Genomic DNA, 22,419 nt, shown 5'->3' on the forward strand with positions numbered 1-22,419 from the left:
AGATATGAGAACCTTTACACTAAATTGATATTTAATAGCTTCTGATTATCTAAAAACAATTGGGCTGAATATTGATGCAGCACCATTTCTAAATTTACAATCAGTTTTTTTACTCCCATAAGTATTCAAGGGAAACAACAATGTGTGTGAGAATATTGACTTCATTAGAAACAGATGGAAGGCAAGGAACAAGTTATGCTAAATCGGATGACTGTACTTCTATTATTGCAGAGCTTACATTGGAATAGACCAACGGTCCGCCTTAGCTTCATGACATGGATGCGGTTAGCTCGGCTTTCGTTTCTACCAAAAGCTTCAACTCATCGTGCCAATCTTCTAATTTGGCTATTTTCTCCAGTTGTTCTGGTTTCATATCCTTTTCTGTAGTTTTCTGCTGCTGAGCTTCAGTCAGCCGAATCTACAGAGAAAATTGGAAAAATATGATTACAAGTCAGGCTGAAATCTGAATAAGAGGTAGAATAATAATAACCGATACTGGAATCTGTTTGTGAGTACTGGATCATTTAAGTTTATGAATAAAAACTAGATAAATAAATAAATGCTTACTTTAAGGATAGATGCATTTACCTTCTTTTTCAGTGCTCGGATCTTTTTATCGATATGTTGAATTTGATCCTCTGGAGTAGAAGACTCGTTTGGATTTGAAGGTGTTGTAACCAAAGAAGTGTTTCCAGAAAGGGTTAGCCCATCCATCATGGAGGCAATTGGCTCCACCTTCTCTGGCAGGTGATTGGAACCATCAGCAGGAAGGCCGTCATTTTTCTCCGAAACATCAGCCTTGTCTAGAGCAGCCTGTCATCACGTTCTTTAAGTTTAGGGTAATTAAAGCAGGAGAAACACTCCAATTTAACCTCGGATCAGGTCATTTACATTCGAAAGAAAGGGTGGAGTCTCATTCTCATTTGAATATCAACTATGTTGTAAATAACAGACAGACACATCCACTCCGAGCTGCCAAACTATTTGCAAAGGCAATGATTAATCACGTCAGCACCTTCCTAATCAAGTTGAAGGGTGGCTCATTTCGATGTCTGATTTCACTATGATAATAATAGACAGAATTTCCTAGGAACTGCTCATATTAGGATCTGTCAAAATGCAAGCTTATTTTCTCGCCAAGATGTTGCTTTATGGGTTCGTTAGGATATGTCAAAATGCAAGCTTAAAGTCAAAGATTTGGCAAACACCCATAAAAATGTCAAAAGGCAGCTTATTTTCTCGATCACATCACTTTTCTTTTACACTTTCGCAATAAATGCCTAGAATTGGATAATTGTCATTTAACTCTTACAAAGTCGAACCTAAAAACTTAATTAAATGCATAGTTGAATCTGAAACTTGTGTTCTTGAAAAATTACACATAAGCACAGCAGTTCAACTAGTAGTCAATACAGAAGAGAATAATAAAAAAAAAATTACAAAAAGGGACTACTTTTCTGAAAACACAAAACACGAGCAAAATAAGAAGAAATGTTCTCCCAGCAAAAGAAAATGAAAAACAAATGGGAGTACAGGAAATCAAAATAAAAAAAAAAGGGAACAAGAATAATTAATTCATCAACCTTCTGACGTTTTTCTTTCTTTCTCTCATTCCTCTTAGCCGATTTCGACTTGGATTTCACTTCCGCCGCCACGGGATCATATCCCGGCGGCACCACCTCCTGTACCGCCTCCATCTCCTTCCTCCACTGCCACCCATCACAAATCAGCTACGTTAAAGCTCTAGAAACACTCGAACAAGTAAATAGAAAACGAGATTAAAATTATTCGTGCACACACAAGTAAGCCTTTGGATTGATATATTGCGACTTCATCCTGAGGAACATAGCCGGCCCGAATCCGAACTGGTTTTCGGAGGGTTCCGTCAGGGCGTCGAGTCGGGGCGAGTATCCTCTCCCCTTTATTATTTGTGGTTTTTCCGAGCTCCTCTGCTGCATCATCCGCCGCCCCTCCGCTGGTTCTACTGCTCGCCATTATACTTGGGTTTTAGAATAGAATCTCCAATGAAAAGAATCGCTTTTGCCTTGTGTGAATTGTATTTTAGTATTTTCTCTCTGGAACTAAAAGGATAAATGGTGGGCTGGACTTCTCTTCAGAGTGACCTTATTGGGCTTATATTGGACTGCAGGCTTGAGATAGTTCACAGTGGGTTGGGCTACAACAATGAGTAATCTTAAATCTCTTCATGGAACTTGACCTTCTAATGGATCGGGCCCAAGTCACTTTTTCCCAATAGAACGAGAGTTGTTGAAACTAGCACGTTGGAAGATCAATCGGCCAAAATAATCATAAACGGCTACGATATTATAAGTTTCTTCTTTCTTAATTGAAATCTCGTTGATCCGAATGAATAATTTTTTCTGTGTCAATAAATTTTTACATGTTAAATATGTATTTCTGTTATCATGATCGTAAAATTTTATAAATAATAAATAGAAAACATGTTTGAGGAGTCTTCCACAAGGCATGAGTCGTGTATACCAAATCGAATGGCTCCAACCACGATGTATGAGGAAGACTCGATCATTTTAACTTTTAGTCTCATTTCATTAACAAGTTGCACAGCCGTAATTCAAATCACTCTCTCGATAAAAATATAAAAGAAAAGAGAAACGAAGCGAAACGCGATAGCACAACTTCGGTCTCTGTCTTGATTTAACTTTACCAAATAATATCATGTTTTAGCGAATTCCATTTATCCAAACTGGAATCCTAGAGATCAAAGCTGAATTTTTTGGTGGATAAATTCGCAAAAGATTAAGCAGTGAATAGTTGTTTGTATTGAACTTATGAATTCGAAAGTATCATTCAGAGGGTGCCACCTGAGGCAATCACCATATTTTACGGCCCACCCCCACCAACAGAGACTAGTTTTCAAGATTGTCTGCCGTGAAAAGAGTGCAGTTTCTTCAAATTCTTCTTCTTCTTCTCCTCCACCACCTCCTACGGATGACAAGTTTGGGTTCGGGCAGGTGAGACAGTATTGGGAAGAGAGAAGGCCGAAGCTCAACGGTATTGATGTCAGTAAGTTCATGAAGCCTACACCGGCAATATTTAACTTTTTTTTTTGTTTTTTTAATTTTACTCGCTTGTCGTAATCATGTTGATTTTGCTAGAATTGGGTTTACGGTGAAAAGTTTTATCAGGGTATTGATTGTTATATTTGAATTCATTCGTTAAAGATTGGTGGAAATTTAACTGCTTTGATAAGTATATTTTGCTGTGTAATTCTTTTATGGATTAAATTTTTGTCTTATTCAAGAGCAGTAGTGTTTACATATTATTTATTCGTTGTAATCTCTTAATGTGTGGGAGAAACCCTTGAAATCTCTTAATGCCATGATGCTCGGAACAGAGTTTTTACATAAGAAAGGGTGCTTGCATGATAGAACATTTATCATGACTGAAAGCAGAAGCATTTTGTTGGTTTAGTTCTGCCCCGAACCATTTGGTGCTACAAGCCTACAACTAGTCATCAGTTTTGCATGTATACTACAATAAATCATTTGACTTTGGGTTTGTAAGGATGATCTACATTCTTTAATGTATCTTTTCCACTAAGAAAGTTGACAAATCTGCTTTTTTTCTCCATACCATGTTTATATGTAGTTCTAATCAACAACCTTTTTTTGCTTGTACACTATTCTAGAGTCCTTTGAAGTTGGGGCAGTGAGGATGATCCATATTCTTTAATGAATTATTGCCATTAGGAGTTAACAATAGTGCTTTCTTTCTCCTCACCAATGTTTTCAGCCAGTCCTGGTCGACGACCGAATTTGCTGAGTGATCACTTATTTGAGCTATTTCACATAAACTTGACAGGAGTTGCCACGGTGAAAACTTTTTCTTTCTTCAAGCAGAAATATTCACCACTCTAAAAACTTAAACTGACTCATAATTTGGTGGATATATATTTATCACGTGGTATCGACCGGATCATCTGCTTACCTGAGTTTTATCCTTTGCAGTGCGTAGATATTATCTGAGACTCAGAGCTTCTCAAGGATCTTTGAACTATTACATTACCACACATATTCTTGAAATATTAGTCAGTTTCTGAGGTTACTCCATGTGACCACTCCATTATTGCAGCTTTTTATACCTTGGCATAAGGATGGCTTAAGGTTTAGGGTCATTGCTTGTTTAGTCAGATATACTTTTTCCAAGAGAGTCAAACGTTTTTTTATGCCAAGTTCGTTTATTTCTCTGTATTTATCGTAGCAAATGATGCTTATGTAAAAGTTGAATTTCTCCTATCATTCTCATTTTGATTGCTACCTTGTCATGGCTCAGTAAACAATATATTTATGTTCCATAATGTCAGAAATATCTTATTGAAAAAGTTATTTGATCAGCAGATCTAGTACAAGAATCAGTGAACCACTGGCTGACAAAGACCCAAAGATTTTTAAATGAAGTGGCTTCTCCACTTGTAAAAAATGTTCATGAAAGAATCCCCGATATTCAGAATGAAGATCAGAATATGGAGGACTTCTTGATTACCGAACAGACTATTGATTCCAGAACCCCAGGTGGAGAACTCTCTGAAGCTGCCATTGTTTCTATTGAACAATTCAGCCGGTAACTGGTTGCATTTTTTTATATTTTTGTTTCCATCAGTCATTGATTTTATTTTATTTGTCATATTTTTTTTAAAAAATATTATGTAGGCAGATCAAAATTGAATAGATTGTCTAGATGTACTGTTTACTAAATGTCATTCAGATGATTCATTCAATTAGATTTTCTTTCATAATGTAATAAATTTCCTGACTATGATTTTGATTTTTGAGTGGTCTAAAGCAGGAAAGTGTGAGCAAAAAATGCAATTCTTTTCATTTGTAGTAATCAGTGACCGTGAAAGTGAAATTGACCAAAGATGTGTGTCTAGGAAATTTGTATGCTGGTTACGTCAATTGGTTTGCTTCACGTATATGTATAATGTGGTTAATGCAAAATTATTCTGCAAAAAAATAATGATTTAATATTTATTTCATTTGCTTCTGATGTATACAGAATGAATGGGTTGACTGGGCAGAAAATGCAGAAAATATTCAAAGCGCTTGTTTCTGAATCTGTATATGATGACCCACGTAGCTTGTTGGAGTATTGCTGCTTCAGGTTTTTGTCTAGAAATAATACTGAAGTTCATCCCAGTCTTAAGGTCTGTAGACATGGCACACAATTTCAATTCTGGATTATCTTCCATTTACCAAAATCAAGTTATCCTTTTCCTACTGTTGATAGGCTGTCTCATAGAAGAAAGTGTATGTGTGGTGGATTGGTGAATACTATGTTTATTTGTGAAATCTATGTCTCATAGGCTTAATCTTTTGACCTTATTTTCTTATATTTATTGGTTTTCTATGTTTAGAATTATCCATAGCTGTTTGATTTTGTGAGTTGCATCAGTATTTTTTTGTTGTAAGTTTTTCTTTATTATGAGTGAGGGCATTTTTTTCTCTGTTCTTTCTGGATATTTTCTCATTACGAACTTGTTTTGATTGAGATTAGGTGGCAATTGATGAACCATTTTCTGTTGATGAAGTCATATTTAATGCATCTGTTGTTGTTTTCTATGGAGAAAAATAACTTCCTTTTCCATTGTAATTAATGAGAAGAGTTGAAGAATAATGCATTTTGTGAAGTACCATATGCTAGTCCCGTGCACGACAAATTCCATGTTTTTAGCCGAAAATTGAGTGCATAGGAAACTGACGATGAATAGTTGATCTAAGTGTGCCAAGTGCCAAACATGGGCAAATTTGGGATACAGCGTCAAAAGTAACTTTCTCGATCTCTCTTAAAGAATCCTCTGTGCTATCTTTATGCATATTACACACCATTCAGTGAAATTCAAAGCCTTACAAACTATCTTATGTGATATTCTTTTTCGACCAATAACCTCCTTCAAGTACCTTTTGTCTGTCTAATCTCTTCTTGTTTTCTTAGTCTATAATCTAGTTGAGGTTTAGCTTTTATATTTTTTTATGCTTAGTCTTTTTGCTCTGTTTTCAGGAACCTGCATTTCAGAGACTAATATTTATAACTATGATTGCCTGGGAGAATCCTTACAGCCAAAGAAAGGATCACCAAAAGAAATTGCTGGATAAAACTTTCTTTCAGGTACTTTCTGACATAAACATTGTAAGAATTGTCATCTCTTCAGCACCTTGGCACATCGAATTTGCATCTACTCTTTCTTTAACTTCTTTAAAGTCATATCTTATCGTAGGCAGGACAAATAAATCACCTTTATGAGAGTGAAGATATTGGAATTGCTGAAGATACTTAAGACGTTAGCTGCATTCTATGTCAAATTAATGTAATGGAATACCCCCCCATCTTTTAAGAAGAAATATTGGAAATGCGACCAAACCTAATCTGAGATGGTTGTTGTCTATCTATTGTATGCATGTAGGTAATTATATATCATGGTCGTCATCCCTTGTTTTTATGTTTAGTTTTTACAAATTTCTTTTAAGTTTTGAAAAACTAGTTATTGTCCTTGGTAATGATGGTGCAAAGGTACCATCTTGACCATGTAACGCCCATAACTATTTAGAGAGTCAAAGAGAAAATCTGAAACCTCTCTCTTTTTCTCTCCGTCCATCCTCTCTCATAAGGTTGTTCTTGTTTAACAATTGAAGTTGGCGGATTCTACTTCTTTGATATTTAAGTTGTTTTGAATTCTACTCATAATCTTTGCAATGGATTTCACAAAATATAGATGGTGGGTGATCAAAAGACTCTCTCCAACTACACATTGTGTGTTGGGTGAGTTATAAATAGAGAGTCAGAAGATTGAGATGGATGTGTGGTCTATGGGTATCTAAGGCGTTGCGGTTTTAGGGTCGTGGTAGGGTTTGAATAACAATATGTTGATGTTCTCTTAAAAAACTCCTTAGCTTCCTTCTACCTATCAGGATATTGGAGGGCGTGGCAATTTTTAAATTGCAATCAAAGTACTTTCCATGATTAGCTACCACAAATAACCATCATTGATGCTTAGCTTCATTGAAATATACCTTTTAATATTTTTTAGGTTTTTTTCCCTTTATTTTCATGCATTATTCGAATTCTTTTCCATCATTTTTGAAGGGGCATATTAGATGCGATGGTATTTGGGTTCGCAAACTTAAAAGTTCGAAATTTATTTTAATTTTGTCATATGTGTTTAAACATTAAGAAATGGTGGACTGTGGTCCCATATGGGTTTCCACTAATTTAATTTATTTTTTGTTTTGGAGTTGTTGCCCTCGTGATCTTGAGTTTTGAATTATATTAATGGGGGTATGACTAAATCCCTTACCTCTTCAGCTCGATTTAACACAAAATATTACTTTTGTTTTCAATAATCACAAATATCAAGTTATCAATATTAAGATCTGTGTTAATTGTACTTGAAGAGGAAGCTTGTGGGAGAGGAGGCCTTTGTTCGTATAGCTCCTGCTGTGTCTGGTGTGGCTGATCACCCCACGGTTCATAATCTTTTCAAAGCTCTTTCTGGTGATGATCAAGGCATCTCCTTTAGCATATGGTTAACATATATAAAAGAACTCCTCAGGTAAGATTCAAGGAAGCTTGGTCAGATTAGTTTGCAGCATTTGCAGTTGTGCTTGTTCATTTGTGGCGTAATAGACCGATTACTGTGCAATTTTTAACCTGAGAAGTTCTAAAGCATGCATTTTATTGCAGAAAATCATTATTTCTCGGAATATAAAAGCAAAAATCTAATATCGTTCTGATCATATAGCATTTTGATACGAAAGGCTGTAAGCCTGTAACTCATAAACTACAGTTTTGTTCAACTTTTTTTTACCACAGATATCCATTAAAGTGGCTCATAAGTGCATTGGGTTAATGAATGATAAATATTCTAATTTGATGGTTTGCTTCTTCTGCTCAAGTCTTTTCATCATTTGTGTGCCTATTGTGTTCCCTATGTCCCCTTCTATGTTTTTCGGGCAGATATTGGGAGGAAATTCCATTTAGTTTTGAGCAGGAACCTCTCTTTGCTTTACATGTTAAGAACACCTGAACAAGATCTAAAACTCCACTGGTGTGCATACATCTTGCATCGGTGTTCAGAAGATTAAGGTGCACTATGTTGGCTTCATGCCACTTTGCTTAAGATTCCACATTTAACTCTTATGCATGATTTGTTGAGATAGCTGTTACTTTATGATAACATCAAAATAGTCTGAATTCACTTGTATGTTCTATAGTGTTGGTGTAAGTTTATGAATCTTTCAAATTATTCAAAGATAAAGATCAACATTTTTCAGTTGCAAGGATATCTTTTGACAGATCTCTGGTGTAATACTTGATTGCAAATTTCAGCATATGTTAACCCTTCTGTTTTGCAGAGTGCATGAAGGTCGGAAGTCTTACCAGTTTCCGGAGGTTTCCCATGTTACCAAGGAGAGAATACTCTGCCTTGCTTCCAGCAGAAAGCAGCCTGTGATGAAATGGGAAAATAACATGTCATGGCCTGGAAAACTCATTTTGACTGATGAGGCTCTCTACTTTGAGGTATTTCTATCATGTCAGTAGAGAAATTTTAATGGGGGCTAAGGAGTGCATTAGAGTGATTATCATTAACCATAAATTGTGCCTTTATGCGTGATACTTCCAACTCTGGTGTCTCCCTTCTATTTTCCACCTTGTGTTTCTCTTGATTTTAAAGCCGCAATCCTGGGATGGATGAAATCTAAAAAACCTGTGAATGTTGATTATTCTGTGTCCAAGGTGACTACATGGTGACTGACATTCATTATTTCTCACAAAGATCTCTGAACGTCAGTTTTGAACTGAAGTGCAAATTTTTGAGCTATTATGCTACGCTGTGTTCAGTTACTTGTCAGCATCTCTTTCATCGAGTCTCCTTTTACTATCTGAAGTCGCATGCAATCTATATTCAGAGTTTGATGATTCTTTATTTACTATTCATCGGTTGAGTTGGGTGCATTTAACTTCTTGAGTATTGAAATAGATGTTCAGCGATGGAACCAAAGTCTATTCATCTAGGAACCAGATTACCTTTTTAATATGCTACGTTCTTCACAAAATGGCCACTGGGGATGCTTCCATTTACTGCCATAATATTATCTATCTATACAGAAGTTGTTCCTTTCCGAAATAGAAAGAACATAAAAACTCTTCTCAACAAAAGCATTTTTCCCCTATATTCTTCTTCGACCATCATATCAAAAGGAGAAGATATGGAGCCTTATTCAATAACTAGCAGCCTTTATGTCATCACGACCTAAGCGCCCTGGAAGCCAAAATATGTACTACTCATCATCCAGTTGGAAAATACAGATGCTCGCTATAGGATAATTTGATGGAAGTATCATATGCTAGCGTGATTGGAACTTGGAATATAGACAGATCTTTTTTTATCCTTCAACCTTATGGAGGCTCACGTGGATTGCTACATCAAACAGATCCATAAAATTTATGACCAATTAGAATTAACAAGTTTCACATTTGGATCTATATGAAATAATGTGCCTGGGAAAAAAAGAAGGCCCCAATGTAACTTGACAACCATTAGGCCTATTTATTTAGCAAAAAAAAGTGATTCTTTTACTTGTTTTATCCCGTTTGATAAGATTATAGCTCCATGTCAGGCAGTTAACTTGATGGGAGAGGAAGATGCTTTAAGGCTGGATCTTACTAGAAGTGGTTCGAGAATAGAGAAAGCAAGAGTTGGGCCTTTGGGATCAACTCTTTTTGACTCTGCAATCTCTGTTTCAGCCGGGCCGGAGTGAGTAAGCTTGCCTGTCCTATCTTAGCTTATAAATTATGTCATGGAAATGGGTTGCTGTCCTTTGAATTTCTATCGTGCTTCAAAAGTGTATTCGAGTGTGTAGTTTAACTGTTTTTATTTTTCTGCTTTGATCAAGGGTATGATAAGTTCTGAAACCAAATTGTGTTGTTATAAACACGATTTATGGAACTTTCTCCTATTTATTTTCAACCCGTAAAAATCACGGGCACATTCATGTAGTAGAGATAATGTGAAATGTGGGAGGCTGTTGCTAGCGATCTCAGAGTTCTCCTTCTATTTTCCTTCAATTCAGTTACATTTTTCATGATGTTTAATGTTCTGGAGGAAGTGTTTTAAGGGTTTAGGGTTTAAGGTTCAAAATGTAGGGTCAATAATCCATTTATTAATTTGTTTGCTATCAGGTATGCGCCATTGGTACTTGAATTTATTGACTTAGGAGGTGGAACACGAAGAGATGGCTGGTATGCATTCATCAATGAAGTTATTTGTTTGCACAAATTCATAAATGAGTTTGGTCCCCAAGCCCGTGATCCATCAGTCTATGACATATATGGGGCTCAAAAAGGGAAGGATAGAGCTGTTGCTCATGCCGTAAATTCTATTGCCAGACTTCAGGCTCTTCAATACATGAGAAGGGCTATAGATGAGCCTACAAAGCTGGTTCAGTTTTCGTTTTTACAAAATGCACCATATGGCGATGTCGTTCTACAAACCCTTGCTGTTAATTGTTGGGGTGGAGCCATTATTAAGAAATTGACAGAGGGTGACGATGAACCAGAACTACGTTTGAGACCCATTGGTGAGGTGTCTGAAGGTGCTACTCATGTCTATGATGTTGACGGTAGTGTTTATTTACGAAAATGGATGAGATCTGCGTCATGGGCTTCCAATGTTTCTCTGGGCTTTTGGAAGAACACGTCTTCGAGAGGAGTTGTACTTAGCAAAAACCTTGTTGTAGCTGACATGACTTTAGTGGAAAAGGCAGCAATGATTTGTAGAGATAAATACAAGTTGGCTGAGAAAACACAAGCCACAATTGATGCTGCAATGCTTGAAGGGATTCCTAGCAACATTGACCTTTTTAAGGTCAGGATTTATCCAAAAAAAATCGAGTGCATGTAGTTATTCAATTTCATATATATTTGCATTTACCCCTGCAAATGACATCATTTATGGGTTGTGTTGCTCTTGTCTGCTTCTTGAAGCATATAATATAAGTATTTAACATATGTAATATGCGAATTACATTATTTTTTTCTGAGATGAGTTTATATTAAACCCATTGTTATAATAACTCAGAGTTGTTATGATGCTTCGTATCATTATGCTTTTCCTTAAAATATGGGCATTTCTTATTTTCAGGAACTTGTGCTTCCTCTGACTTGTACTGCTAGAAGTTTTGAAAGATTAAGACGCTGGGATGATCCGCTTGTGACAGCGTCATTTCTTGGACTTGTATCTACTCTTATATTCAGGTATGCTACTACTCCAGGCATTGAAGTCCGCGAGATTAATTTGCAAAGCACAATTTCCAGCTGGCAAATTGCCTGGTCCTATGCCTTCTTTGAGTAGTGGTCTCACGTTTCCCTATTATTAAATCACTTCAAAGGTTTCTGACTTATAATCTAACTGTAGCTGCCTCTGGTACTTGTTTTGGGGAGCCGGGTAGTATTTTAAAGAATGAAGTTAAGTGGGGAACGACCAGCCAGTATGAAAAAGTAGCGAAAGCTAGATTTAAAGAAACATTCTTGTAAAATACAAGACTTCTGCAACAAACGAGAAAGTGAAGAAAATAAATTTCAAAATGCACTTCATTTATTTAAAACTTAAGTTGAGGAAACTAAAAATATTGTCTCTTAAAGTATGATGTAAGCTGCAGCTTGTATTCTTACCTAGTCACACCACTAATTTTTTTAGACATATAGGCAATCTAATGACCTTGTGGGGTGATAAGTTGTAAAATCAGAAACTTGACGAGACATATTTGGGTTCTTGGTGTGTTTGTGAGAACTTGTTAAATTTGGTATGAAGAAAGACAGCTTGAGGTACATTTGTCCAGGTGATCTTGCAAAGTAAAATGTTTCACTTTTGACTGAAAACTGGAAATTACATGAAACTGGATATTGCCTGATCATGTGTCTTCTTTGAACTTCAACTTTACTCTTGTGAATGAGGTGGAGATGTACTCATGCAAACTGATGCTATGGTTTTTTTTTTTGGGTTTGTGTAGTTTAATTCATTTTATTTTCCTGTTGGATTACTTCGTGTATGTCATGCTAAAGGACCTTTAATGGGGAAATAATGCATATCCACAAACAAACTTACGTAAAAAGGTGATCTGTAGCGTTCTCTGTCAATATTGTCTTCACTAAACTCCACTGTTGTTTTTGTATAATTTTTATTATAAGCTAATCAAATCCACTATTCATTCTTATCAGGAACTTGATGTTCTACGTACTCCCGGTGTCTTTGATGATCTTGGCTGCTAGTATGTTATTACTGAAGGGGCTCAAGGAACAAGGTCGTCTTGGAAGATTCTTTGGAAAAGTTACAATACGTGATCAGCCTCCATCGAATACTATCCAGAAAATTATTGCCGTCAAAGAAGCCATTCGTGAAGTAGAGAAGTATCTCCAGAATGTGAATGTTGTGCTGCTCAAGATACGTACAATCATTCTTGCAGGAGATCCTCAGGTACCTTTTCTCAGGGTCCAGTGTTCAATATGCAGATTGTGAGCATCTTCCTTTCTTGATGAATTTTCATTGATTTCTTTTACAGACAACAACTGAGGTATCTTTGGTGTTGTTACTGGTTTCAACCGTGCTGCTTATTGTTCCGTTCAAATATATTCTTACATTTATAATTTTTGATCTCTTCACAAGGGAACTCGAGTTCCGAAGGCAAATGGTCCTGGCGTTTATGAACTTTCTCAAGGAACGTTGGGACACCGTACCAGCATCTCCTGTTGTTGTGCTCCCGTTTGAGGAAATAGAATCTCAGACATCGCAAAAGAAGCCAAAGAAACAAATAGCTAAAGTGAAATCAGAAAGGACTTGGAATAGTAATTAGGCGGGACTATTAATTTGGCCTGTATTTTGGGAAAAATTTTCTCGTCTTCTTTCATTAAAATGTGTGTGTAATTTTACGCTGGCGTCTCTAAAAAAAGTACACGTTTTTTATTTTTGAAGATTCAATGGAGGCAAAAGATATCTGACAAGCAACGCATTCTTTTATAGAAAAATATAAATAAAAAATTTGAGAATGAGGATCAGAAGTACATCATCTTCAGTTCGAAACTAATTGAGAGAAATCACTGGACTTCATCTGATGCCAAAACCAGAAAGGGCTTGTGAAGAATCAGGAAAGAATCTGTCCTGACTAAAGCGTACACTGTTTTTACTTTGATGGAAGCAACCAACTCAAAACAAGAGTAAACCAACACACCCGAGACTTGCAGCAGTATATGGGCTTGAACAGCTGATCATAGATTCTCCACTGGCTAAAACTTTTTTGAGTATTAGAGACGAACTACTGGAATCTATGGAATCCTCGCACGGTGCTTTTATCGTTTTTTCTTCTTGGTTCTTGAATTCAGGTTCTAGAGGAGATCATGCTTATTCTTATTTTCGTGATCGTTGCCCATGTGTTCATTGGGAAGCTATTGTCTGGAATCCCAGTATTTTACCAAAACATTCCTTCACTTTATGGATGGGTACTCTCGGCAAACTTCTCACTTAGAACCGGCTTCCTTTTGTCACTGTCAAGACAAACTTCTCACTTAGAACCGGCTTCCCTTTGTCACTGTCAAGACCCAGCTACTAATGAAACAACTTGATACCAATTCTGGGAAAGCACCCCTTAAGTTACCCTTGTCCCCAATAAGACTAAGGGGTTAATGAACTCCACTTAGTATCTCGACTAGGGGTGGGAGACACGCGATTTTGATAAAATGTGAGCATCCTCCTGAAGATTCACTTATCGTACAGACTTGATTCTTCGACATTTATATTTCAATTATTTTGACGTATTGAATCAGGAATTTCATTGCTTCTGTCTTACGAAATTGCGCTCAGGTCTGGTATACAAGAGCATTTGTAATAATATTTTTTCATCTCTAGAAGTTATTTACTGAAGAAAAGGGGAAAAAGTATAGCAGCAGTAAACGAATAATGAGACGTTACCAACAAATTTACCTTCGGTTAGTAACTCCCAATTTTTGTTGTTACACAATAATGAGACCAGAAATAAGAAAACAAGGTCGAAAATTTGTAACAAATTCTTTTCACGTAGCATCACTCTAGCATAATACCGTTGGTCCCATGATCCAAGAAGGATAACTCTCCATGGTGCATCATCAAACATTGGATTCAGTCGCTTTATACATCGCATTGCGAGCATCCGTTCGTGGGCTACTAAGCTGCAAAATTGAAGGGTCAATTGCAACTACGGTTAACTCATGGCCGCCTTTCTCCGAACAACTCTCTTTCTCCTAGCCTTGGGAGGAGGTGCTTCGCCATTCAAGTTTGCATCATTTTGTTTCTGTTTGATCCCAAGAAGGCCAAGCCCAGAGACAATAGTCTTCTTGTTTATGAACCACTTTGAAGATGACTGTGAAAGATCTCTGGATCCTTCCGAGGGTCTGCTGTAAGCCTTCAAGAGATCATCTGACTGAGCCAATGGATCGACCTCAACACCAAGCCAAGCTAACCTAGATGTCTCTCCTAACTGAACATTTAGGATTCTGCAAGCATGTAAAGAGAAAATTGGTAAAATGTAACTTGCAAGAGAAGCATTTCATTCAACTTCTGAATTGATTGATTCTCAGCGGGAAATTTCTCCTAAAAGCCGATCAAGAAAAGCACAGACCGAAATTAGAAAACATAGCCAATAAACCACAGAAATAAAAGACCATCATCCATGTAGCAGATAATTAAATAGTTCTCCCATGGTTAAATCAATNATTTTTTTTTTTTTTTTTTTTTTTTTTTTGGAGTAAGATCAATAGTTTCATTTTTTTTAAGTAAGATCAATACTTCCATTTGCAGAGAACAATTAAACCACATAAACAAATCCATCGAAATGCATGCATTAGCGACTGTTGTTAAATAGAGAGAGAAAGGTAATCACTAGGCCATCTTTATCCAATTCTGAGCAATAACGAGATGCGATTGATTAAGTTTCACAACAGAGATTTTTGTATATTCGATGCTCGCAATTCAACAGGCACAGAATGCATACCTCAGGGCTGTGCTAAAAGCCAGAGTAACTCCAATGACATCAAAGTAGCTAACTACCGCTCTGTCAAAACCACACAAGAGCTGATACCGCAAATTAGCATAAAGACCAAGGAAAGCTCCATAACCAAGTGCATTGGTGCTCACAGATGGTATAGTCACAGATAACCTACAGAATCAACAGTTGAAAAACAAGTAGTTGTAATTCTATGGCAACACAGGATATAACCAAAAAAATAATGCCTAAAAATAGAGATTAAAGTTAAATACATCAGAATTGCTTTACCTTCCCTCCTTTTTACTGGCAACAAGGGTTGATGCAGCACCTTGTGCAGCTCCAGCAGTAAATCCCACAATGCATAGTTCTGCAGCTTTAAATAATAACGATTGAAGTCTCTTTTGGAAGTCAAATTCCCTTAATGGGTAGCTCTTTTCAAATATATTATTGGGAAGCTTTTGCAGAGTATTTTGCAAATCGAATTGGAAGGTATTCCCATATGAACGACAAGGAGCTAGTGACCAAACGACAATGGCATTGCAAGCTGTCACAGTCAGCACATTAATGAGGGCAAGATCCCATTCCTGCTTAATCCTGCAACAAGGTACAAGTGTTCATCCAGTTGGCAACTAAGCGACGGAAAAAAAAATATTTTCTTCGTCATGGCAGTTCTAAATCAATACCTCTCTTTGCGATTCTTGATCTCCCACCAAACAGAGCAACCAATGGTTGTTGCCTGCTCAAGAAGCAGCCTGTATAAAAAGGCTGGATCTGCAATCATCCTGTATAGACATGAATGATTTAAATAAAAATCAGAAAACTCCTACGCGAGATAAGTCATTGATTGTACAATGAAAGTCAAATTTTATCAAGTGTGCATACATCATCAAGCGAATATGATTAAAAGTTGTCACTCAACAAGAATATCATGCAGCTGATAGATTTTACAAAACATAAAACAATTGCATCAAACCAAGTAGTTGCAACCTTTTTAAGAAAAAAGCATGCCAAAAAAGGACACGACAAAATTATTACTGTTGAACTGCCCTATGGCCCACACGATAATATATTGCAAACTTTAAGCTCCAGTTGTTCATTCCTAAGTGTGAAGAAGTTGTGTTAGATATCACACATGGGTTGGATTATGTCTTTGGGAGATGCATATATGCATATATGACTTGGACAATGCTCCTCCCTTGAGCTAGCTTTTGGAGTTGAGTTTGGTCTAAATCTCAATCTTAACATGCTGAGCCCTATCGTTACGTGTTAGACTACCCACCCGATAATGTCTTATAAACTTCACGCTCCAGTTGTACATTCCTGAGCGTGAGAGTGTGTTAGATGTCTCACATCGGCTGAATTAAGTCCTTGGCAGTTGCATAAATGAAAATGAACAATCCTACTCCTTGAACTAGTTTTTGGGGTTGAGTTAGATCTAAGTTTCAATCTTTAACAATTACAATCTTAGGTTTAACTTCAGTTGCATTGGGGAGATGATAACACTTACAAACAATCTAGAAGCATCAAAACAATCAACTGTAATCTTATATTTACTCAGACTTCACGCTGTGGGCTCTACCATCACAAATAGCATTAAACTTTTACTCACAAACGACATCAGTAAACAAGGAAAAAAGGAAAAAGAATTTATGACAGTTCTCTCAAGTACAGTATGTTTTTGAGAGGCCTAAAATGTACAAAAACTTCAGAACTTTCAGCATGATGAGTATTTCCTTTATAGCTATTATGGCTATAGAACACCAGAAAAAGTATTGGTGGAATCTTTTCACAAGCTCCAATAACCCAAACATCTATATCCCAGAAAGAATAAACCAAATTGCAAAGGTGGAAAGGACTAATTTCTTGACAACGTCAAGATTGCAAAGGTGGGAAGGACTAATTTCTTGACAACGTCAAGACTGCATACTGACGCTCAAAAAACAACCATTTCGGTTACGGTTACTGACCGAAATAACCGAATTTTTATCGATTCGTTTGTTTGGTTTTAGTCATAAAAATCGGTCAGTACGGTTGGTCAAAAAAATAACGGCTAGTTTGGTTTATACTAGTTCGGTTCTGACCGAACACCCCTAACTATAGGATAAGGACATTGTATCATGTCAATAATATATAACATTCCTACTACAAGTCGATATCCATGTGATTCAGATCTCATGAAAAGGGAATGTATTATTTCCAATAGAACAAAAGAAAAAGAGAACGAAGCATGTCTTGAAGCTATCAACAGAATGTGATAAGCTTAGTACAAAATAAATGACAATAACAATAGTGAAATTTGATCTTTGATATCAGTGTAGATGGTAAAGGACACTACAATTCACCTGCCAATAAAAGCCCTTGATAATCCTTGAGGAAGGGACCGAGAAATGAATCTCTCAGTGGTAGGTCTGGCATTAATTGCCAAAAATCTCACCATTTGAGCGGAACTGACCAAACCCTAATGGCATTTTACACATCAGCTTCCAATTTTAAGATCATCCAGCCCAAGTATAGAGGAGAAATCAAATATTACCATTTCATATGCTTGACGTAATCCAGCAGGTAAATCCATCATAGTCTTTTGCCACTCATTCAATACAGCATCCACAAATTTCCGATCAAACAACTAGTAAAGAACATAAAGCATCATCCTATAAATATTAAATTCAATTAAAATACAAAAATCACCCGATAAAATGTGTTTGTTAGTGACTGTGTGCTAAAGGATAAATTATTTGGTGCAGCCGCCACACGCTTTTTAGTGAAACTAGGCAATAAGTTGTCAGAATAGCCTAAATTTAAAGCACAACATACTCGAAGTTATAGCAAAACCATGTATTATTGAAAGCCAAAATTATTTGAAATTTGTACTTGCAGCTACAGAAAGCAAATCCTTATGATTGACGAGTTGGTTACCTCCCCCAGGATCATTCTTCTCCTAAACAGTCCACCTTCATCTCCCTCGTCGCCCTCATCAAAGTTATCAAAGTAATCATCATCATCGCCACCATCATCGCCACCATCACCTCCACCGTGACTGAGACCCTTTCCGATATTACCACCTCCTCCCCCAGTAGAAAGCTGTCATGTTCAGAAGGAAAAAATTGAGTGAATGTGCATGATGTGATATAAAAAATATGCTAATTCTGATTAAGCTCTGATCTTTATGAGCAATCAATTTAATGCACAATAAACTATAAATTTCCAAGTAAATATTTATGTATACTGACTGGGAATTACATATACCAAACGGATTGAAGCACATGCTTCCAAATAGATTCAAACCTAAAAGACTAAATAGATAATTAGTAAGTAAGGGCATCAAATGCCAACAATTAATACAGCAAAAAGCCAAAAAGTGCAACAAAGAGTTTTCATGCATGCATCATCATCAGGTGCAGAATTGGGAAGGATGATTATTTGGGCCAAGCAAAAAGAACACGACGAAATTAAACTGAATATATAATTAAGTGGGAACTTTCCAAATAAAGTTTCAGAGCCCTTAACTAGCAAGTGTTGGTGCCTTAAAAAACACATGAAACGAAATAAAATTTCACATGAAATAAAGACCCATAAGCCAGAAACTAAAAAAGAGGAGTAAAAAGAACATCATAGGTATAATTTGGGATGTGGATTTATTCCCTTCTTATTGTTCTCAAATATATTTTAACAAATGAACTCAGCATCACAATACTTTGCCGAGCGCACTAATAAAGCTTAATGCGCCACAGAGTTCCCCATTTTTCGAAAACTAGCCAAAATACCTAATAATCTCCGGAAAATTAGCTCGAGAAATGCACGTATAGTTTCACTCAAACTAATTCCCATAATTAGTTGTTATCGAACTATATCTACATAATTTAATTAATCGTCCAACCAAATATGAGAGAAACAAACAAAAAAAATCAAGTTTTGACAACTTAATTGAATAAATATGATACACAAAGATACCTCGGGACTAGACTTGGTCTGTTTCTGTGTCAAATCGAGCTTCGACTTTTCCAAAGTAACAGCGCCAAATGCACCGTACTGTCCCTTCATAACGGGGCCAAAATCAGGAGCACTCGATGAAGGTGCATTCGTTGCCGGCGGTGACGCCAGAAAGCATCGCTCCAGTCTAGCAACTGCATCACCGTCAACGACCGCCGCCGACGACGCCTTAATCGTCAGAACGCACTTTCTCTGCGAAGAACCCGGTAACCGGTACAAAGTGGCGGGCGGTAACAAAGTTAAGGTTTTATGGATGGGAGCCAGCGGCATAATCTGCCCTGTTTGAAACACCGTGTGACCCATTACTTCGCCTGAATCTTGCTCGTTTACTGCGTCTCAACTTCGAATTTCTTGATTTGTGTTCGAAATTGAGGCCTGGATTCAACTAATCGTCCATGGATGAAGGGATTTGTCAATTTCTTGGGAGAGTGCTCTCTCTCAGATGGAAAGATGGAGAGACAAATGAATTGGGTGAGAAAAGAAAGGAGTTAAAAGTTTTGATTGGACCCGCCTATGCGACAAAACCCAATCCTCTCGTGCATTTGAGTCGACTCGCCATTAACCGCTCGAGTCTACTGAGTCGAGTCGGTTGAGAGGTTTATGTTAAATTGGAGGGTAGGCCTCTTGTGAAACGGGTCAATTTTACCGATATTCACAATAAAAAATAATATTCTTAACATAAAAAATAATATTTTTTCATAGATGACCCAAATAAAATATCTGTCTCACAAAATACGATCCGTGAGACCGTATCACACAAGTTTTTGCATAAATTGGATATTGGTGATATTTATTTATTTATTTCATTTCAAAATATAATATCACTATTTATACTCTAATTTATGTTTTTATCTCATTTAATATAGAAATTTTATTCATAAAATATTATTTCTATGGTTTTTATATTTATTTAATATATACAATTTATTGCATATACATGTACAACATAAAACAGAGAGTACGTATTATTTTTAACATTCCTAATTAATGAGTCGTAAATTTTTTAAAATTTCAATTATCATTACATGTAAAAAAAATTCTACTGATGGAGTGATGGTACACAAATTATTAAGTAGAAATTTTTTCCTCGTAAATGTTTATGATTTTCATCCCATTATTAGCAGTAGAAATTTTGGTAGAAGCATCCCTTTTTGAAATTATCACATAAACTTCTATGGCACTAACAATTTTTTGCAAGTTAATTTATATATGACATTCTAGCTTTAGATTATTTATCTAACATTAACAAATATATAGAGAATGCATGAACTTTTCAATTCATTGTAGAGTGTTTTCTTGAATGTAGAAATTGCTATTTTATAGGATCAAATTCCATATATCCAACTTCCTTGGCATCATGCTTGATCCTAAATCATCCCTTCCTTTATTACCGGAAATAGAAAAGGTTAGGCAAAGAAAAGAAAAGAGAAGCCACAGACAAGAAACAAAACCGTGTCACATAAAGAATCTCTCATTCATTCCCAATAAGCCATTCCTTCTCCCCTTCCATCCCATACATGTATAAAAACAGTGTCACATAGTTTCTTCATTTGCTTGAACAACGTTGTAATCCGATTTGAATGCCAACGATAAGCGATTCCGGTGTTGTTGCGAATGGGGTTCAAAGAAGGAGAACATACCATTACTATTGGTGTCGAAGATGTCGTCGTACGGTTCGGACCACGACCACCAACCTAGATGAAATACTATGCCCGACTTGTCTAGGCCAGATACGGTTTGAACTCGAAGTCTCAAATCCTAGACGACTCGAACCATCTCCACGTGCGTTAGAGTCATTAGCACAAATCCTGGATCCTTCCGTCAACCAACAACAACAAAACAACGAATCCAATGAAAACCAACATGGTCCACCGCGCCGAGCTTTGATACTACTTCAATTTATAGGCCCCGATAACCCCCCAAGGCCGGTGTCACCTCCAGAAAACATGTTCATGCGACCAGTGAACCGCGGCCAGAACTCAAATTATTTCATCCAAGAATCGACTCAGAACGAACGGCCAGTCCCGACACCTACCGTTCCCGAATCAGCCATCGAAGCACTGCCGTTAGTGGTCATAAGTGGCGAACATTTGAAGAATGACTCAAGCTGCCCTGTTTGCAAGGATGAATTCAAGGTCGGGGATCAAGTCAGGGAGCTTCCTTGCAAACATTTCTACCACTCCGACTGTATCGTCCCGTGGCTGCATTTACACAACACGTGTCCCGTCTGTCGATACGAGGTACAAGGTTTTCCTAACGTTAGCTTCCAAGACGCCCATCAAGATTTTCATGATGACGATGAAAACATTAGGGGGAATGAAAACTGGAGGTGGATGAATATGTTATCTTCGAGGCCATTCAGTATGATTCAAAGTTGGGCTCAACTTTGCCTTGATTTTCTAGACAACAGGTTTGAAATTTCTCGTCGAGGTATGATTCAATATTCTTATCCAACTTAAAATATCTATATTTTTATTTTTTCTCTCTTTGAATTATTTCAAATCTTTTTGACCAATAATATTGACAGAGAGCGTGTGGTGGCGATCTTGGCTCAGCTTTGAACCTCTAAATTGAAACATGCTCTAAGGTAACATAATCTAAACTACAAAAGATGGCCAAATGCAGGTACGCAACATATATAACTCTCATTCATCACACACACACAAGCATGTATGTATGCGAGCGCGCGTGTGTATTATATACAAACGCCATTACTTTTTATTCTTTAATAATTCAATACATTGCAAAGGGTAATATTATAAAAGTGAACTTCAATGAGGAAACAGGACGCAGACTTTAAGCAACAACCCACGGTAAAAGCAATATGCAGCGAGGATGATTGCTCCGTCGTAAAGATACAAGTATCTTGGAATTCGATTAAGAACAAGATATAAACACCAAGGTCTGAGGGCACGGAGGGATTGTATTAGAACTTCTTAGGATCATTACATTGTGGAGGATCATAAAACGAGACTTCTTGTAAATATAGACATTTTACAGGGGTACTGATAACAATTTCCAGATAAAACTAAAGAATATTCTATAATCCTAAAACTTCAAGAATCGCCATCTACGATGGGAAGATGGGAGGAGAAAGAATAAGAGGTAATCATCACTAATTAAAAGCCTTGAGGGATAAGAAGATGATTCATTTCTATACTTCAATTTCATACTTTTCCACAAAATTACATAAACTCGACAAGTTCCAACACATTCACCTTTCTCTCCCATGCAGGTATTCAGAAAGTACATGTACATTTTACAGTTAGTTCTTTCGGAAAACTGCATGGAAATTATTCAATACTTAGTGTGAATGATGGGAATTTGTTCCCATTGGGGGGAATTACCTAATATTCTATGACATAAGATGCCATATAGA

The 22,419-nt window shown here is 36.8% G+C and overlaps 4 protein-coding genes across 7 annotated transcripts; 2 read left to right on the plus strand and 2 right to left on the minus strand.

The window, feature by feature from the left end:
- Positions 1–59: 59 nt before the first annotated feature.
- On the minus strand, positions 60–2,062 carry LOC140986426 (partner of Y14 and mago-like). Its single transcript, XM_073454671.1, has 4 exons — positions 1,801–2,062; positions 1,584–1,709; positions 589–813; positions 60–418 (listed from the first exon to the last, which is right to left on the minus strand). The coding sequence occupies exons 1-4, from the start codon at positions 1,993–1,995 to the stop codon at positions 269–271; spliced, it is 696 nt and encodes a 231-aa protein (XP_073310772.1). The 5' UTR covers positions 1,996–2,062; the 3' UTR covers positions 60–268.
- A 514-nt stretch (positions 2,063–2,576) lies between these two features.
- Positions 2,577–12,996, plus strand: LOC140986302 (uncharacterized). Of its 3 annotated transcripts, XM_073454463.1 has the most exons (12): positions 2,577–3,045; positions 4,377–4,602; positions 5,038–5,185; positions 6,040–6,147; positions 7,431–7,588; positions 8,391–8,556; positions 9,657–9,793; positions 10,219–10,903; positions 11,180–11,292; positions 12,256–12,511; positions 12,597–12,608; positions 12,701–12,996. In XM_073454463.1, exons 1-12 carry the CDS (start codon positions 2,811–2,813, stop codon positions 12,800–12,802), a joined length of 2,346 nt encoding a protein of 781 aa, XP_073310564.1. In that variant the 5' UTR covers positions 2,577–2,810; the 3' UTR covers positions 12,803–12,996. The 3 variants fall into 3 exon arrangements, with proteins under 3 accessions (XP_073310564.1, XP_073310562.1, XP_073310563.1); XM_073454461.1 differs by having other exon boundaries at positions 2,579–3,045; positions 12,597–12,896; XM_073454462.1 differs by having other exon boundaries at positions 2,580–3,045; positions 4,380–4,602; positions 12,597–12,896.
- A 962-nt stretch (positions 12,997–13,958) lies between these two features.
- On the minus strand, positions 13,959–19,512 carry LOC140986303 (uncharacterized). The gene is made up of 8 exons (XM_073454464.1): positions 19,002–19,512; positions 17,967–18,131; positions 17,584–17,676; positions 17,393–17,508; positions 15,734–15,832; positions 15,339–15,644; positions 15,057–15,221; positions 13,959–14,559 (listed from the first exon to the last, which is right to left on the minus strand). The coding sequence occupies exons 1-8, from the start codon at positions 19,341–19,343 to the stop codon at positions 14,268–14,270; spliced, it is 1,578 nt and encodes a 525-aa protein (XP_073310565.1). The 5' UTR covers positions 19,344–19,512; the 3' UTR covers positions 13,959–14,267.
- Positions 19,513–20,376: 864 nt separating this feature from the next.
- LOC140985586 (E3 ubiquitin-protein ligase RDUF2-like) lies at positions 20,377–22,379 on the plus strand. Of its 2 annotated transcripts, XR_012176797.1 has the most exons (3): positions 20,377–21,470; positions 21,568–21,665; positions 21,827–22,379. XR_012176797.1 is itself a non-coding variant. In XM_073453443.1 (2 exons), exons 1-2 carry the CDS (start codon positions 20,621–20,623, stop codon positions 21,612–21,614), a joined length of 897 nt encoding a protein of 298 aa, XP_073309544.1. In that variant the 5' UTR covers positions 20,377–20,620; the 3' UTR covers positions 21,615–22,379. The 2 variants fall into 2 exon arrangements, 1 of the variants encoding a protein (XP_073309544.1); XM_073453443.1 differs by having other exon boundaries at positions 21,568–22,379.
- The last annotated feature ends 40 nt before the right edge of the window (positions 22,380–22,419 follow it).

The sequence above is a fragment of the Primulina huaijiensis genome, chromosome 10 (assembly GCF_012295235.1).
Source record: "Primulina huaijiensis isolate GDHJ02 chromosome 10, ASM1229523v2, whole genome shotgun sequence".
NCBI lineage: Eukaryota > Viridiplantae > Streptophyta > Magnoliopsida > Lamiales > Gesneriaceae > Primulina > Primulina huaijiensis.